Source organism: Anser brachyrhynchus, assembly GCF_964034855.1.
Source record: "Anser brachyrhynchus genome assembly, chromosome: 9".
Lineage (NCBI taxonomy): Eukaryota > Metazoa > Chordata > Aves > Anseriformes > Anatidae > Anser > Anser brachyrhynchus.
Genome location: NC_137703.1, coordinates 12,584,435 through 12,602,060, shown reverse-complemented (window position 1 = coordinate 12,602,060; position 17,626 = coordinate 12,584,435). Strand labels below are relative to the sequence as shown.

Here is a 17,626-nt window from a genome sequence, read left to right as displayed (position 1 = left end):
TGGTGTTTGATTGTACCCTGGAAGCTTGCATGCAAGAAGCCTTGACTGCATGTGTCATACAGCAGCAACTGATCAATTCCTTGTTTGCTTCCTTTAGCTAAGCAGCCTGGTCCCTTAGCTGCAACTACAGACCCCTCCTGGGTGGACTTTGCTGTCCACAGCTTGTTTCTTTCTCCCCTAGTACTCATCAGCCTAACAGAATTGGACTCCCTGAACCCTGCTCTGCACCCTCACTCCCACCTCACAGACATCAATAGCACCATGGAACTGTAAAGTTTTCTGGGTCTCCATGGTGCAGTCGTTTGCTGCAAATTCAGTCAACATCAAGGTTATCTCTAATGGTGTCAGCTGGAACACTTATGGCTGTCCAGTTTGTGATGGAGACTCTTGTATTCCCTTCTAGCTCTGGGGAGTTTTCTCTATAGCCATCACTTTTCCTACTTGTTGAGGGTGCTCACGGCACTCAGGCCTCCAGGTCATATCCTACTGCTCCAGTCTCCCTAATGACGTTGGTGCTGCAGGGGATGGGGCTTATGATGAGGAGATGTCATTTCTCCAGCAAGCAAATGACAGTGACAGGAATGCTGTACCCAGAACTGAGCCCTGGAGCAAAGCTATATCCAGTGGCATCTGCCTTGCTTAAGCTGCTGCTTTTTTTATTATTCTTTTTTTTTCTATTTTCTTTCCTCCTTCCTTCCCCACATTTTTTTTTCCTGGGGGATTCTTGGATTCAGAGCATGGTAGAGTGCTGTCATGGACTTGGTATATTTTAGGAGTGGTGCTGAGCTCCTCTTCCAAACTCACTGGTCAAGAGACTTAGTGTAGTGGCTACACAATATCTGTTTTGAGACTTTTCCATTTCTAATGAGCATTTCTGTTCCCTTTTCTGCTTATGCTAACTGCTTTTGCTCTGTTGTTATTAATACAATCCCTGAAGGAAAACTCCTTGCTGACTGTAGTTGTAGGCTTTTCAGCAGATTTGTTATTTTACCACCTGATGGGAGGGAGACATGCTGAACAGCGCCTGACACTAGCGCTATGCCGCAGTTCCCCTGAGTTGAAGCCATGCAGCTAAGGCTGTCAGATGCAAGTGTCTGCTGGGCTGAGAACAACAAAAGTAAGAGCAAATGTCCAGGCATCCATCGTCATTCACCTCTTGCATGTTCATAGTAGGGGATAGGAAAGAAAGCTGACAGGAGCAACATCAGGATTTGCCTGTGTCTGCAAAGTAGCTGGGGAGGGAAGGAAAAACATGGTGACTTTATTTGATTTTCTTCTCAGGAGACAACATGCCAAACTGTCAGAACAGGAGCCATAGGTGGATTCTAGAACCAAAGGATATGGTTTTGTTCAGTTTTGTTTTTGTTTTGTTTTTGTTTTTTTGTTTGGATAATTCAATTAGGAAAATGTTTCAAAAGTGTCACTGTGGCAAATATCCCAACACTGCACATCCATGCATTGAATGTCCATGGGACAAAAGGTGATTGATAACCTTGAACCAAAGAATGTTCTGCATTTCCAAGGGATCCGTGTGTATTTCAGGTATTTGTATGGCCAGCTGCTAGCACGAAACACTTATCAGGAAATGCAGATCATTCCAGCAAGCAGGAAATAGCATGCCCAGTACTCAAAGTAGAAAAATTATTTTAGTTATTTGATTTATAAGTTGAACTAAAACTAGAAAACCCCATTCATGTCCAGGTCCTGGCACAATAATAACTTTCTGTAGTGAAAAGCACAATACCCTTGATTTTCCGTATCTTTTCCTTTTCCCCCTCATTTTTTCATTATTTTTCATTTGCAAGTGTCTGTCTTGGCAGACAGACAAGTCCTGTGTTCAGGACACGAACGCCTACCCCTTATTAGAGACCACTAAAATGTTTTATGTGACACATTGGCAGTCTGCAACAACCATTACAGGAGATTTTTTTCATTATAGATTTTTGTTGTCTTTTGTTTCTCTTCATCTCAGGTCTTCCCTTCTTCCATGAATGAAACTTTTTGCCAGCTAGAGTTTTGCTGAATTCTGCTTCTCAGCAACAGAAAAAAAAAAAAAAAAAAAAAAGGAAAGAAAAAAAAGCTCTTAACAATGTGTCTGCAGTGGCCAGGGAATCTCCCTTTTGTCATCAGATGTGGAAAGGTAGAAGTAGAAGATGTGTGAAGTAGAGCAGTTAAATACATGACAGAGCTCAGGTCTCCTGGATTTCATTTATGCTAATGTATTTTTATAGAAATACACTCAGAAATCTTTTAGCTCCTCATCCTAAGGAATGGGAAACTGAGAAATCAGTGGCTTGACAATCAGTTACAGATTAGGATATTCTAACGGGGAGCACAAGGTGGGGAAAGGCAGAGGAAAGGGAGTATTGGCTTTTAACACATGACCAAGGGACTGCATTTTCTGTGTGGATGCTGTTACAGGGAATTGTAGCATTTCCTGCAAACCTCCTGTTTTCCCACTGCTTTCTGCCAACTTGTAAGTAGTGCATTCTTCAGGGACACAGAAGAGTAGCTGGGGAAACTTGGAAAAAATGCCCATCTTTTACAACTACCACCACTGTCCCATAGTCTGGGATTGCTCTTAGTCTGGGATTGCTCTTAATGAGGCTCCAAAGAAGTAGCAGGTATGTCTAAATCACAAGGACAGTTGCTATTTGACAGTCTGCATGCTGGGTGCCATGTTGAAATCTGCTCAAGAGCTGCAGAGTTTGATGTGGGGCTTAAACTGCTGCCGGCAGCCACCCTGTGAGCAGCGGGATGATGCAGGAGAAATGGTGTAATTGGTTTTTCTCACCCTGGATCTATCCATCACTGCAGGCACAGACTCGCTGGTAATTTTTCTAAGCTCTGGGAGTAGGAAGCGAGTTGTTGAGTGAGATCTCTGAGTATATACAGTGAAATAAAACAGGAGTGCTAATGACCAGTTCTTCATTATGTTTATATCTGATTTCCAGTACAATGGGACCCTGATTCTCATTTGTGGCTTTTGATATTACTGTAATACAAGTAATTAACTACAAACGAACATCAATGAGTGTAGTCAAGCCATACATAATGCATGGAGATGTGAAAGGGAATGTGTCTTTCTGTTTGTATTCTCCAATCTGCCCAACCAGAATTTATTTATTCTATATGGAACAAAAAGCAAACACCAAATCTGTATCCTCTCTGTGTAGGGGGGAATTTGCACATGGATCAGGTGTTTCATGCTCTGGACATATCCCTGTACCAGAGCTGTAGCTCCAGTGCAGCACTACAACTCCCAACACTGCTCAGATCTGAATCCAAATTTTACTATTTGAGATAATCCCAATTTATAAATAAAACTAATGACAGAAAATTGACATAAACCATGGAAATGAGCAGCAGAAATATTTCCAAACATTGCTTACAGAGGCCCTGAGCCAACCCACTTAGAGTCTATTAACTTTATCATATCAACTTCAAAGGAGCCATTGTACAATCTAGTTATGTTAAACAATGAGATAAACAGATGACCAGTATATATATATATGTATGTATATATTTAAAGGACACTAAGAACAGTAAATGATTTGTCTGAGATCTTTAAATATTTAGTGTTTGTAGTTAGTTGAGAATCAGGAGTCTACTTCTCAGAACCCTGCTTCAAAAGCCTTGGTAGATATATGAGCTGCAATGATAGATTTCTTGCTTGGGATATGCTCTAAGTGTCTGCTATTTTTTTAGAAAATGTTATAAGCATCCTGAGTATGGATACTTTGAGGTTGGCTATGACAGATGCAATCCCATTGTTTCAAAATGTTTTAATGAGCACAGCTCCAGTGCCATGTGGATGGCTCGATGCTGTGTTCTGCTGACAGGATGTACATCACAACTCTTCATGGGAGGGACATATTCTTTTTTTAATCTGGAGGAAAAGTTTAAGTCTGTCAAGGAGGCAACAAATCCCTTTTTAAAACAGTCTCGAGACTGTGGTATGTGCTGGGTGCTATTGATCTATTACAATCCTCTGTATACAGCAATTGTGCCTGCAACCACCCAGATTTTTACTTACAGACTCTGAGAAATAGTCTCTGGTGTCTGGAGAGAGAACAATGGCAGGGGAAGCATCTCATGGTCTCTGGGAAGTATCTTGGGCACCAGGTGTTTGGAGAGGGACAGAGCTGAACAGAATCCATGCTGCTTTGGCTGGCAGACTTTCACAGCTGGTACCACACATGTCGCCACGTGGAGACAGTTCCAGGTGGTAAAATGAATGGGGTCCACGGGCCAAAAGGACACTGACTTTGCTCTGTAAATTGGGAAATGGGAGGGGGAGCCCTGTGGATACAGGGCAGAAGCCCATTTCCTTGACTGATTCAGATCTCCCAAGTCTGGGTGTGCTCTGGTGGGGCTGCATGAGTTTATGTTCGGTACAGTTCCCTCAAGTCTTGCCAGACTTCATCAGAAAGTCTCTTTTTGCCCTGAGTCTGCACTAAACCTGGTCTTTTTTGATCCCAGCCTTGGGGAGCCTAAAGCCTGCTAGCTGTATCTGCCATTTTGAAGACATTTTTAGAGTGTGTGCAGCAGAAGCAAAGTTTCTAGCACCAGTATGAGGAAGTCCTGATGTAGAGAAGCACGGGGAATGCTTTGGTGAGGTCCTGCCTGGGACCCCCGAAAGGCCCCACTCCAGAGCCAACCTAGGGGCTGCTAGTGGAGGGAAAGATCTGAAGATCAGCAAAGCGGCAGAAGTACACAAGGTATTACCAGGGCAGGATAATGGAAGTGAGCTCCCAATAAATGTGAAATCAGCTTTGGTTTCAGCTGCTCTGGCTCCCTACTCCCGGGATTGTCACAGGTCTGGGAATTAAGGCCACGCAGAAGAAGTGAGCAGGGAGGAAAAAAGAGGAGTGTGGGAAAGTGCTGGGAAAGGAGGGAAAATTTGTATTGGGCTCAGCTATCTGTTGGAGGAGCAGAGCCAGTGAAGGAGGGAGGGGGATGGCACAGCAGGATCCAGGCTGCCACTGAGCATCTCCCTGCCTGTGCACGGCTCACTTCCCTGCTCCATGTCACTCTTCTAATCCATTCAGACAGCCTCTTCTATAGGCCAGGACCAGGTTTCTGCAACACAAGGCAAAAAGGGCCCTTGAACACCTTCGGATGTACCACAAAAACATGAGGCATCAATTGCAGCCACCAGGCAGGAGAAATAGAGCATTTCCAGTCAATAATTTTGTTTCTGGTGAAGCCCCTTGCCACATGAGGCTTTGAGCTACAGCTGCTTCAGTGCTAAGGACAGAAAGGAAATATGCTCCTCAAGTCTACTTGTAGCCTCAGAAAATCTGCGTACAGTTCCTATGAAGTGAGGGATGAAACTAGCTCATTCTGTGGCATACCATAATTTCAATTGCAGTGAAATAGCCTAAGACGATTTATCTGACTCCATGCTATTTCTGTGTCTTGCTCCAATTAATTTCCCCTACCAGTTTTCAGCACCTCAGTGAGATGCACCAAGGGTCAGGCCCTGGCTGTCTGCTCTTTCTCCCTGGGTATCCTGGGCCAGTTGGTCTTCATAGCTACTGCAGACCTGTTTCCTCAGTCTTAGGATGGTGGTATTAATACTCACTTGCTATCCAGCAGTTTTTTGAGAAAGCCTATTCAAGTGTGAAAAGCATTTTGAGGTCTCAGGTCATGCAACAGAAGTGAGAACAGTTATTTCTTCTCTTTCGATTCATTTCTCTGTGGCCTATTCTGTTGCTAAGTGCTGGAAGTGGCACTGAGCAGAAAAGAGGGTATCTGTTCTGCTGGAGAAAAAGATGGGGAAATCTGTTTTGCAGGAGCAAAAGAGGAAGACACTGAAGGAAAGAGAAAACATAGGAGAAAGGAGGGATATGTGTAAAAGGGAGGGCACAGCTTCCAGTGCAGGCAAGGAACAGCTTAGTAGTCAGGGTGTTCAATCCCTATCCTAAATAAGGTGAGTATCCTTACTGGTAAGTCTTGGACCCACTATTGAGAGGCCATAGGTTCTTCCAAGGTCCCAGATAATGCCCACAGAAAGAGCTCTAGGGATGCTGCTGTGTTTCCACAAAAAGTTCTGTTTCAGAAAGAAAAAAGATTTGGTAGAAAAACCCCTGGCCAACCGTACTTGCAATCTCATTCTCATTTATTTGCTCAAATAATCCCCAGTGCTTGATTTACGTAAGACTTGAATTAACTGTGTATTTATTCAGAGATTTTAAATTGCACTGATGTGATGAGGGAAAATTGCAAAGTGATGCAGTTTCAAGGGTATTAACAAGCATATGACAGTGCAGCAGATCCCACTTGCCACTGAGGGACCCAAGCCCATTCAGAGGTTTCTGAGGAAGACAGTAAGGAGGCTCCTTGTTTTGCAAGTACAATGCTTTTCTTGAAGGTGAATTTCTGTTAGCACTGGGGTGGGGACAGAGAGGTTCAGTACCTGTCAGACTCCTGAAGAAAATGCAATCTGACTGCTCAGTGCTCTTGGTGAGCAGTGTTGGTTTGAGCTCAGACACTAAATGAACACATGCTTTGGGTCTGACAAATGTCTGAATAATGCATGGTACCAGAAACAAACCAAATTCCAGACGAGCAAGAAACATGGAGCAGTTGACACCCTTGTCTAATGGAAACCTTCTGGAAATATGAAAATGACTATAATTTCAGGCAGGGGTGCCATGAAAAAAGACAGTGAAACTGAGATCTCCATTGCTACTGGCATTTGTTGTCTCTGAAGTACTTTGTGTTTTCCATAGGCATTTCGTGAATTCAGGCAGTCAAAGCTAGCTATAAAACTTACTGAATGGGCTTTAACCATTTTGAACGGAGGTAAAAAAAAGAGAATGGAAGTATGTCTGAGACTGATGTGGGTGGAGAGTTGGTCTGACCATTTGGAGACCCACTGAAGGACAGGATCTGAGACAAAACACTCATGAAGAGACTACTGGAAGTTCCAGTACTGAAATATGATGCAGCAACCAAGATACAGGTAGAGGAGAAAGCCCGCCAGTCCATGAAGCCTGTGGAGAACATCAGCTTGAAAGAGATGAGGCAGGAGAGTTAGGGCTGAAAAGCACAGCTCATATCTAAAGGTCCAGCTACTTCACCAAGTGGTGCCAGCTACGCATGCACCATAGCAGCTGGCAGTTTGCACTACACAGAAGTGGAACAAGGTCCCCACACAACTAGAAGTGGTTATAGCAGGCATACGAGACCTAGAACAAAACAGAAGGTCTCGGCATGGTTTGGGGTTCAGGAGTTAATGCGACTTCTGTGCATGCTGATGATGGGGAGCGGTGTTATCACAAGAGGGAGCTGTCTGCCTGCATGAGATTGACACCCCAGACAAAAACACTGCAGAGAAATAGCAACAGGGCTCTCAAAACCTGAGGGGCAGGAAGCAAGAGGTTCTGAGCGCTCAGACAGACTACAGCAGGGCAGCATGGGTGCGCATGGGCTGAGCCAGGTTAGCAACACCACTCTGGGTAGGCCACCACCACCAAACACCTCTAATTGCTCCTCTGCAATTCAGGTCCCACAGTGTGTTAACACCATCAGTAAATTGGTTTTATTTGTAGGCTTTGCTGGGGAGGGAGATGAAGGAAAGGTGCTTGGTCAAAGTCAAACAGGTTCATGTGGCAATGCAGCTGGTCTCCAAAGGCTCGCACGGAGAATGAAGTCCATGTGTGTCACAGTTGGCTGTGCGTGGCGTCTGTGCAAAGTGAGGCCCGTGCACCCAGCAGAGGGCATGTGGATGCACACTCCGGCACTCCTACCTTTGCCTTTGGGACATAATTTCGTAGATAATGAGATATCAGTGCCCTCAGAGTCTGTGTAAGGCAATACAGAACAAAGCCACAGGCGGTGCCTGTTCTCCTTTGAATAGGCTGTGGTTTCTGCCACAGGGGCCAAATCTACCCTTGATTTTCATTCTTGTTTCAGATAAGGTCCCACTGCCAGGGGTGCTGAGCTCCCATTTCTGACCAAGGTTAGTGGTCCTGTGGAACCAGGCCACAGCCCTGAGCACAGGTCTAAACGCTAATATCTGCATTTACCATGCATCAGGGAAACCAGCCTGTGAACGCTTAGTTCCACCTTCCTGGTTTTTGTCTGAATGCCTCACTCCAGAATTTGGTACAGAGAGTTTACCTTTGTCTGGGACTGAGACAAAAGCTTTGTTTTCTGCCAAGCTTCAGAGGATAATACTTTTTGATGCAGTTTGCATCAGTGCCATAGCACTGAAGTGCCCTGCAGAAGCTAACAATGTATTTGTGGGTTCCCTGGGCAGGAAGACAAATGGATGCAGCAAGGTAGATAACAGATCATGCTATATATGCTCCGTGATGGGACCAGGGTCAGAATATCAGGCTAAGGGGAGGATGTAACTTCAGGTTGAAAAGTCAGTAGGTGTCAAAAACACATACCGAAGGAAAGCATGCTGTCTTGACAGTGGGGGAATGGATGGAGATCAGAGGTTTGGGTCCTTGGCACAAGCTGCTGGACTTTGAAGTCTTCAGACACCCCACCTCCCCTACCCTTTGTCTGTGGAGCTCACGGTGTTGGTGCAGCAGTGAGGATACTTTGTCTTGGTCTTTGCTTCACGAACATACAATAAAATGACTTCATGTATGCATGTGTGTGTGTGTACATATATATACACACAAAACCTACGGGATGCCTTATGGAGCCAGAAAGGAATAAGCACAGAATGCCTCTGGGAACACGGGGGAAGAGCAGAGTTCCAAGCCGATTATTAACCCACTTGCAGGACAAGGCTTTTACTGAAGTTTACAATTCAATTTAAATTAAAAACAAACAAACAAACAAACAAACAAATAAATAAAGGCATCAGATTCTGAGCCGGAGCTCCGACCCCAGCCGCCGCACCACCCCCCAAAACCCACCGCCCCCGGCAGCAGGCGGCCCCCACGCCGCTCCGGCACGGCTCAGCCCGACTCGGCACGGCTCAGCCCGACCCGGCACGGCTCGGCACGGCTCGGCACGGCTCAGGCCGGCCCCCAGCCCGGCGGGCGGCTCGGCGGGGCCGCGGGCGGGCGGGGGCAGCGCGGCCGCTTGTTGAGCGCCGTGCCCGGCCCCGCTCCGCACCTCCCGGCGCCGCTCCGCACCTCCCCGCGCACGCAGCCTCCGCGCCCGGGCTGCCCGCCCGCCTTCTTCCATTGCACCATTGCAAACCCCTCCCGTGTGCGTGTGTGTGGGTTTTTTTTTCCGCCCCCCCCCCCCCCCCCCCCCCCAGCCTTTCTTTCCCTTTTTTTTTTTTTTTTTTTTTTTTTGCATGAAGATGGCGGCGCCTCTCGCCAGCAAGGCAGGGTCCGCCGGCACTACCAGCAAGCCTCCCTTCCCGGAGCTGGATTTCCGATCGGGAGCGAGGGTGGAGGAATTGAATAAACTCATCCAGGAATTCACCAAGCACGACCAGAGGGAGTACGACGACCAGAGAGCCCTGGAGATCCACACGGCGAAGGACTTCATCTTCTCCATGCTGGGTAGGGCAGGGACCGGGGGCGGTGGCGGTGCCGCTCGGGGACCTGGGGGACCTCGGGGACCTGGGGGACCTCGGGGACCTGGGGGACCTCGGGGACCTCGGGGCAGGGCTCCCGGCCGTACAGCACCGGCAGAGCCTTCCCCCGCTGCGGGCTCTCCGGCCGCGGGGCCGCTCTCACCGCTAGCAAACTGTTTTTTCCTGGCCCTTCCACCTCCCCTTCGGCAGTGCTGTGTGTACAAGCAGAGAGGAAAAGCAGGGTGGCAGAGCCGGCCGGTGCTGGAGGAGTACGCCGAGCCAGCAGGGCTGCAGGCGAGGCGAGCCCGAGCCTGTATTGTTTTTCCCCCCAGCTATCCAAGCTGTAGGAAACACAGGTTTTTATTTTTATTTATTTTTTTCCACTCGTTTTGGTTATTAGACCGGCTGATGCTTGAGCAGGAGCATCCTCTGAGCTGCGGTTCTTGCCTGGGTTGCAAAACTTGCGGCGAGTGGAGCAAGTCAGATTGTGGCGGGGGAGTCCTCGTCTGCGCGAAACTTTGAATCGCGGGCAGGGATCCTGAAACCGGGGTGAGACGCGTTGGCCCTTGCAGAAATCACCTGGGCTCTGGCATGACTAAGGCTTATTAAGATTAGCAGCGGAATGACGAACAACTCTGGTTCTGTAGGCATTAATTTCCTGATAAATATTTACCTTATTTTGACTAAGAGATAACTCATAGGAACGAGAGCCCTCAAGATACAAAAGGATGCTCTTCGCTTGCAGGTTAGAGTTTAAATCAGTCTTCTGGATTTGAATCGATATCCCAGCCGTTTCTGGGTGTAAAATAAGAACACGGGTAATCAGCAGGTGTGGCCAGGGAATGGTTCTTTGTGGCTCAGAGGTGCACGTAGACCCTTGAAGCATATGTGGCACAAGCCAAATGTATGGTCTGTGTGTACACAGTGAATAACCTACATCACTTTTCTCATTCAGCAGCACAGAGCTATCCCATTGTGATCATAATTATTTTCTGTATCGTGGGGGTATCCTATCCCAGAAATAGACCACTTTCTCTGTAGCCATGAACATACCTACGCTCACCAAATGACCATTTACCTGTTCAGCGGGTTATCTTATAAAGTACCCGGATAAGTATAATTGTCTGCTCTGGGATTTGCACAGACTATTTTGTTTATTGCTTTTTCACCAAGGGCTGGACAGGATATAACAGACTAAATTTAGCTTGAGAACAAGGACAACAAGTTGAAAAGTCAGTAGCATGTATATTTATAGTTGCTGTTATAAATGTTTTTCCCTTCCTGTTTAAAAAAAGTTACATGGTAAAGCCCTGGTTGCAACAAAGTCTGTAGGATTTTTGTTATTGAAAACCTGATCCCATGGAAGTTGTCCACTATTATGATGTGATACATTTTTCTATCAGGGCTTTAAATAACTGGCTGAGGAAGAAGGGCTTGATGAGATGAAGCAGAGAGGACAGAAAACAGTGAGAACAGCAGTTCTCAGTGTTTGGCTGGTAGGTAGGAAAAGCTTGATGTGATCGTGTTAAAGCATTGCTTGTCTTTGCAGGGGACAGGGACCACGGCATTTTTTCCTGTCTCACTGGCAGGAATAGGCAATAGAAGAAAGAATAGGTTGTGGTGTACCTTGTATTTCTGCGGGTGCACCCTAAGGGCTTGCTGTTCATGAAAACAGCTTTGGGTTGTTTAGGAATAGCATAGATTAACATGGCTATCTGTTAATGTAACCGGTGGGAGATAAGCATTCTTCAATTTTCAATGTATAGACTAAAAATGGGTTTAAACAGAAGCTATATTTCTATTGAAGTTACATCTCACAGTTAGCAATGAGACGTGTTTCTGTAAAAAGCAAGACCTCAGGACCAAGCCCACGACAGAAATAGAGACGGGGTATCTGAGTCGTCTGCCTTAGACCCAGAAGTTACATTTGTAGATCAGACCTATCTTAGCCAGAGAGGCTCTTAAATCTAAAAATGATTTAACTTATTAATAAATGGCTCTTTCCCCTGTGCCTGATCCCTCCCATACGTACTGCTCTTATCTCATCGGGTGATGATAGGAAAATTAAACGTAGCTTTTCTGATTTAATTACATTGGTCCGTAATTCATGGATGACTGATAGGCGAGCAGACTTTGCACAGATTCTCAGATGTTTGTACTCTGTGTGGCTTGCCCTCTCGCTCAGATCTTGGCTTTCTGTTTATATTAACTCATTTTCTTCCGTGTGCTGTCTTGCACAGCTATTAATGACTGAACTATGGGAGATCTCAAGAGCTGTGCTGCGATAAAATTAGGGAGAGGTTCTGCTTGCCATACCTTTGTCCAAAATGTTGTGCCCCAAGCATTAGAATAGGGCTGTAAATGACCTGGCTATTGGTTGGGGGAATTATTTTTTGCATGTAGACTATCCGTGGGCATCCCATACTTAATCACCAAAACCAACCATATGGTCCTGCCAGCACCCTGCCCTGAAACAACAGGTGGCTTTTCGTGCCTGTGCTGGGTAACCTCCCATACTCGTGCTGATCTGTGCCTGATAATTACTTGTCTCCAACACAGGTATAACTGAGCCTCAAGGGAGGGGAGGCTGCATTAATCAAGAAAAGGAGTGGAGGAGAGTCTTGTGTCGTAGATGATGGGCTGGCTGGGATTGACTGGGAGACCAAGTCTCTGCCTGCCAGTCGCAAAAAGAGCTGATTACTTAGTCTGTCCGTGACTCTGGTGGTTTTTTGTGCTTAAGGAGTGATAAAGGGTTATTTTTATTGAGTGATAATGTTACAGATGATGCTATTTTGGTTTTTAAAGCACTTGCTGCAATTGTGATGAGAGCACAGCATTAATATTGCAAAACCTTTTAGGGGTACCTAACCTTGAGAGCATTGTTCCTGCAGTACAAGTACTTCCTGGAAACTTATTTAATAAAGACTACCTGTCTCTTTCTGTTCAGCACCTAAATAAAAAAGTGCTGTAAAGTGCAAATGTGCTAGGCTTAAAAAAAAAAAAGGGGGGGGGAAAACATATATTATGCTCTTGGGAACTAGAACATTGCATATTAAACAGCCTCTTGAAATTTTTAGTGCTGTTGCTGTCTCACAGCAGCTCCTGCTGTTAGGGATACTGACTCTCACGTTTTACTTCTTAACAAGAGGAGACAAAAATAATAGAGCAAGGAGTTATGAACAGATACAGACCGTTCCTCCACTCTAGGCACGCACTAGCAGTCAGTTGTCTAGAGCAGTTCTTGAGCTCTTCAGGCTGGCATTTTGTTTCTATTTCCTATCATGAGACCTTTTCTGCTCTGTAGGGTCAGAACGGGGATGCTCAGGGCATTTCATGCCCTTCCCTTTGCTCTTGTTGCTCTCTCCCCCCCCCGAATCGGGGAAAGGACTAGTTCCAGTTGGTGCCCCTCTTTTGGTGCTCCAGCGGCTGCACCTCACTTGTGTGGGACAGGACAGGAGCTGCACACCCCAGCGCTGGGCCTGGGCTGCCGACAGGCTGCACGTCAGGGACTGGCAGCCAGCTGCCACTCCGAGCTGCTGACAAGACCTCAAGAGAGCCTGTATCAGCACCTGATACGGGAGAGGTGGAGAGCCTATGCTCGGAGCGTTTCCTGGCGCTGAGGTTTGATGATTCCTCTTTTCTGGGGTGTTTTCCCGGTGCTGAGCTGGGTGTGCCAGCAAGTGTTTGCGATGGAGGCAAGTTGTGGCGGAGGCAGAGCTGGTGCCAGCAAAAGCCTTCTGCTGCCAGTACCCGCTTCCCACATGGAGTTACCCTGCTGGCCCCTGCATCTGCAGCAGGGCTTCCAGCTGCTTCTTGGACTGCGGGGCCTCTAAAACGTGGTGGAGGTGCAGATTGCTGTGCTGAGGACACAGGTGTCCTGACAACAGCTTGCTTTTATTAGCATCTTCTGCAAGAGAGGCATTTCGTGGCCTCCCTTGCGCTGGAGGTCTGTATATCAGGACAACGTTGGTAGTGTGACTCTGTGTGGGTTTGTGTGGCGTTTTTTCCCATTCTCTACTTGGTATAACTTGCCGATGAAACCTTCCATTATAGTCTAGATTTCAGGCATTGTTGGAACTGTTGCCTGTTCATCTATGATAAATCACAGAAATTCTCTTGTTTCTGTTGTGGCGTCGGGCTGATGAAATAGCAACAGGATTGGTGTGATCTCTCTGGGGTTAAGTCTTTTGTATGTGTGCACCTTTTCTCAAGAGAGGCCAATCATGACAGGAGCACACTGTATACTCAGAGGCCTATGTTAATAAAGGCTCCCTGCTGGCATTCTCCATGCTGCTGAATGCATAATGCACAGCTGCTAAAACCAGCCCTACTGTACTGCAGATTTCATTTCTGGCTTCTGGTGGGTCCCCACTCCCTGCAGACCACAGGTTTCTCTGCTTGCATTTGAGGTCGTGTTTTCTTTTCTTTGTTTTATTTTAAGGGACAGGGTGCTACGCTGGCGGTATAACCCTAGCAAGGCGTCGATAGCTTCCAGTTGGCTGTAGCTATCAGAAGCTAACCAATTTCACCTCCCCTGGGGATTCTGTCTCTGTTACCAGTTCAAAAAGGACCGCTAGCCTCCTCGTCTCTTTGTTCGAAGGGGGGTCGCTCGCCATGTGCGGTGCAAATAGCTTGAACATTTTCTCTCAATTTATTTTAAGACACCGGTACTTCACTTGCTCAACTACTGTTTTGAAACATTAGGCTGTGATGCAAAGTATTTAGTGTAATAGCTAGGAACATGTCCTAAGGGCACAAATTCGCATGGCAGGCTTGTCAGGCTGCCCACCGCCTGTTCCTTCAGTCTGGGGAAATATTTGTAAAAGATTTGGGTGAATGCTTGCCAAGCCCAATTATGTAATTATGTTTTAAGGGCAATTTTATAATTATAGTGGAGGATGGTAACCAGGATACACGAGTTGTTGGGTTTTTGACTTTTCCATTTTTCTTCTACATGACTTTGCACGAATGCTGGAACATTTGGAGCAGCTCTAGTCAGAAACCAGTTGTTCAACTTTCTTTTCGGCAGCTGATTATAGGTGAAGCTAAACAAAGGCACGTACAGCACTGCTCAGGAGGGCTGGAGGGCATGTTTTTCTGTAGCTTTGGTGATTTACAAGACAGATGTGTAGTCAGAGAGGCAGAGCAGCCTGCACGCACAGTCCAGCCTGGAGGAGGCTAGGTGCTAGTTCGGCCTGGTCTTCTCAAAGGGAGCCCCTAAACTGTGCAAGTTTTTTGGATAGCGTGGATTGTCTTTCTTCATTTTGATTTGTCAAAAGCCAGGTTCCTGATGACTTTAACAATTTCTTGTACAGACAAAACTTTTGCATCTTTTCTCAGGCCTTGTTCCATACAGTTTTGCCCCTGTGCAGCCAATCCTTTGGCTGCAAAGACAGTTTTCCCAGGTACGTCTCTGAAACCCATCCCTGTTCTCTTTTCTCTGTCCACACAGACCCTCCATGTCTGTACTCTGCAAGGTAAGTTAGATGGGAACAGTCTAGAAAAAAATGTGGTTTAGACTGAGAGATGAGCTCTCACTTCCAGTCGAGGGGGCTTCAAATCGCCAGGGTTGCCTCAGCATGATGCTCTGAACAGTGACTGAGGTGACAACGGAGCTCCAGGCATGTCTTTGTGAGACCCTGCAGTGGCAGCTGCAGGTAGAGGTCCTGGCATGGACCTCTCAATTCTCTTGGAGTCTAAGAAAAATAGTCTGCCACTGAATCCATTACTTACGTCTAGGTGATGCTAGTGTATGAACCTGGTCGTTGGACTATGTAGGTGCTAACTTGGAAAGCAAGAGCTGTAGTTTATTTGCTATGAAAAGTGAGCTTTAAGAATTGAATGCATTATGCAGGGTGACATCCCTCCTGAGCTGGGTTTTCCTTTAGCAACTGAGAGCTGGGCTGGGTTAAGTTCTGTATGCTAAAATAAAACCATCAGTTCTGTCCATTGGTATCTTGGTGAGATAGCCTCTGAAAGAGGAGTTAAAATTTCCTGAGACCAACAGTCCATTCATCGCAGAACGTACATGTAGAGGTTTCTTTAATTTGCCAATCTGTAGGGTATGACACAAGCACTAGAGTAGATGGAGCTGTGGGTAAGGAAAGGGTATCTCCCCTGGTTTTCTTAGGAAAAACAGACAATCTACCACGGGAGATAAAGCGGAAGACTGCTTTGGATGCTGCACTTGCAGAACTTCCCTTATTGAGAAAAGAGAGGTGTTCATGCATGGGAGCAAGGGTGAGAGAGCTGAAAAATGACCTTTAGATAAATATCTCAAGTTCTTCGCCCAAGTCTTGTTCAGATCACTAGTAATGGGGTGTGAGTTCAGCAGGCTGAAGTGAAGCTCTATTGGAAGCTGCAGCTATACTTCATAGGTTCCCCATCCTACCTATGGATTTTATATCTGGCGAAGTTTTATGACTTCTGTTAGCACAACCCTGTCTTCCTGTCTAACTGCGAAAAATATGGGATTTGGCTTCTTTCTTTTGTTAATGCAACTGGAAGGCAGATTATGAGACATTCAGAATAAATCTTTCAGCAGCAGCTGACGTTCCAATTGACAGATGCTGCTATGGATTTTCCTTTCTTTTTATTGCAGAGAACTCTGCTGTCTGCTTTCATTTCTACCACTTTGCTATATTCCCTTTCATTGCAAAGAGGAATTGTCCTGGACCTAGTGGATTAGTACTTCAGCCAACCTGGCAGGTTCCTGAATCATGTACACCCTTGTCAGACAGACTTCCTTTAGTTCTTTCAAAGCACCATTTCAGTGACTTTCTGGAATTAACATCTGCTGTAGTATTCAGTTTGAGGAAGATTAATTTCCCCCCTCCCCCCCAGCATATTTGACTTTTGAGCTTTTAATAAACACTTGATGCTAAGGAAGTTATTACAGTCCTGTTAATGCATTATATTTAATCTGTCGGACAGTATAATTTTAATCTAATTGAAAGTATTTAATTAGAAGGTGGTTAATGCATTTTGTTGTGAGCATGCTGTTGTAAAAAGTACAATTTGCACAGCACCGAATGGGGGGAGTTCATTCCTTTAAGGTTCCTAACATCCTCGCCTTTGAAACAGCAGTGGCAGCTACTCCCGCCCGCTCATGTTTAGGGCTCTGGGCAGAAGTTTGCACTGCTCTGGGTGGTTTCGGCTGGTAGAACAGGAGGTGGGTGGTATCCATTTCACCCAAAGAAAATCACGCTTAAATACTGACTCCAGACACCCTAGAACTATGTTCCATTTTGAGCTGTCCCCCAGTTCACACAGCAACTTTCTGAGGCTAATAATGTGAGACCTCAGTGCTACTACAAGGCTTCCCCTGTCTCCTGTGCTTCAGCAGTTGGTGAAAGGTTGTGGTGTTGCTGTTCTTCATCTTAGAGTACTTTAACCGTGCAACCCTCTGAGACTACAGCTGGAAATGGAAGTCTGCTTTTGAGAGCTTCAGGGAGTCTTCCAGTAGTGACGACAGGTAGTTGCTCTGCCATCATGTGTTGATCTAGTGGTGGCTTTGGGATCAAGTACAGCTCAGCTTCTGGGAGAGATATTACAACCTGACTGGGTTAGGCAGTTGTAGCAAGTAATCTCATTTTATTCTGAAGGGATCCCAAAACTCTGGTAAATTAGTTTAAAGAATACAACCTGGGTACAGGCTGTATGCTGATGTAATTTGGCAGAATCTGGCAATGCCAAGCAAGGGGAAAATGCCAGACAGAGCTGAAGCTAGAAATGCTGCTGAGGTAGCTGTAAGAAATTGGGACAGAATCATTATTGTGTCCTATGACACCTTTCTTAGGTCATGATTTAGATGAAAAGTAGAGGTTTATGTGTGGGATGTTGTTGGTCTTCTTAGATCTTCTCTACTGTGGCTTTCAGTCAGACCACTGATGGAGTGAGGGTTCATAAATGATTTGGTCCTGAATTGCTGAGTAGCTAGGGAACATTTCTCAGCAGTTGCATCCAGAAATAGGTAAGTTGGTTCTCGCTCTGTAGCAAAAACAGTTAGGCCATGTGATTTTTCTGTTCTACAATTACTTATTTCAGCTCTCCTGCTCGTGTTGTAGGGTCTTTTGATGCTGTTGCACACCTCTCTCAAGAAAGGATGTTTTTATTCACTGGTGCATA

General features: G+C 46.0%; 1 protein-coding gene across 2 annotated transcripts in view; it reads left to right on the top strand.

Annotated features, from left to right (window-relative positions):
* Window positions 1-9,240: 9,240 nt before the first annotated feature.
* Window positions 9,241-17,626, top strand: part of MB21D2 (Mab-21 domain containing 2) — a 56,573-nt gene continuing 48,187 nt past the window's right edge. The window contains exon 1 of one of the 2 annotated variants that reach the window (XM_080604188.1): window positions 9,241-9,485. In XM_080604188.1, the coding sequence (XP_080460314.1) occupies window positions 9,275-9,485 (211 nt within the window). In that variant the 5' untranslated portion in view covers window positions 9,241-9,274. The remainder of the gene's footprint in view (window positions 9,486-17,626) is intronic. The other variant, XM_080604189.1, reaches the window with a different exon arrangement.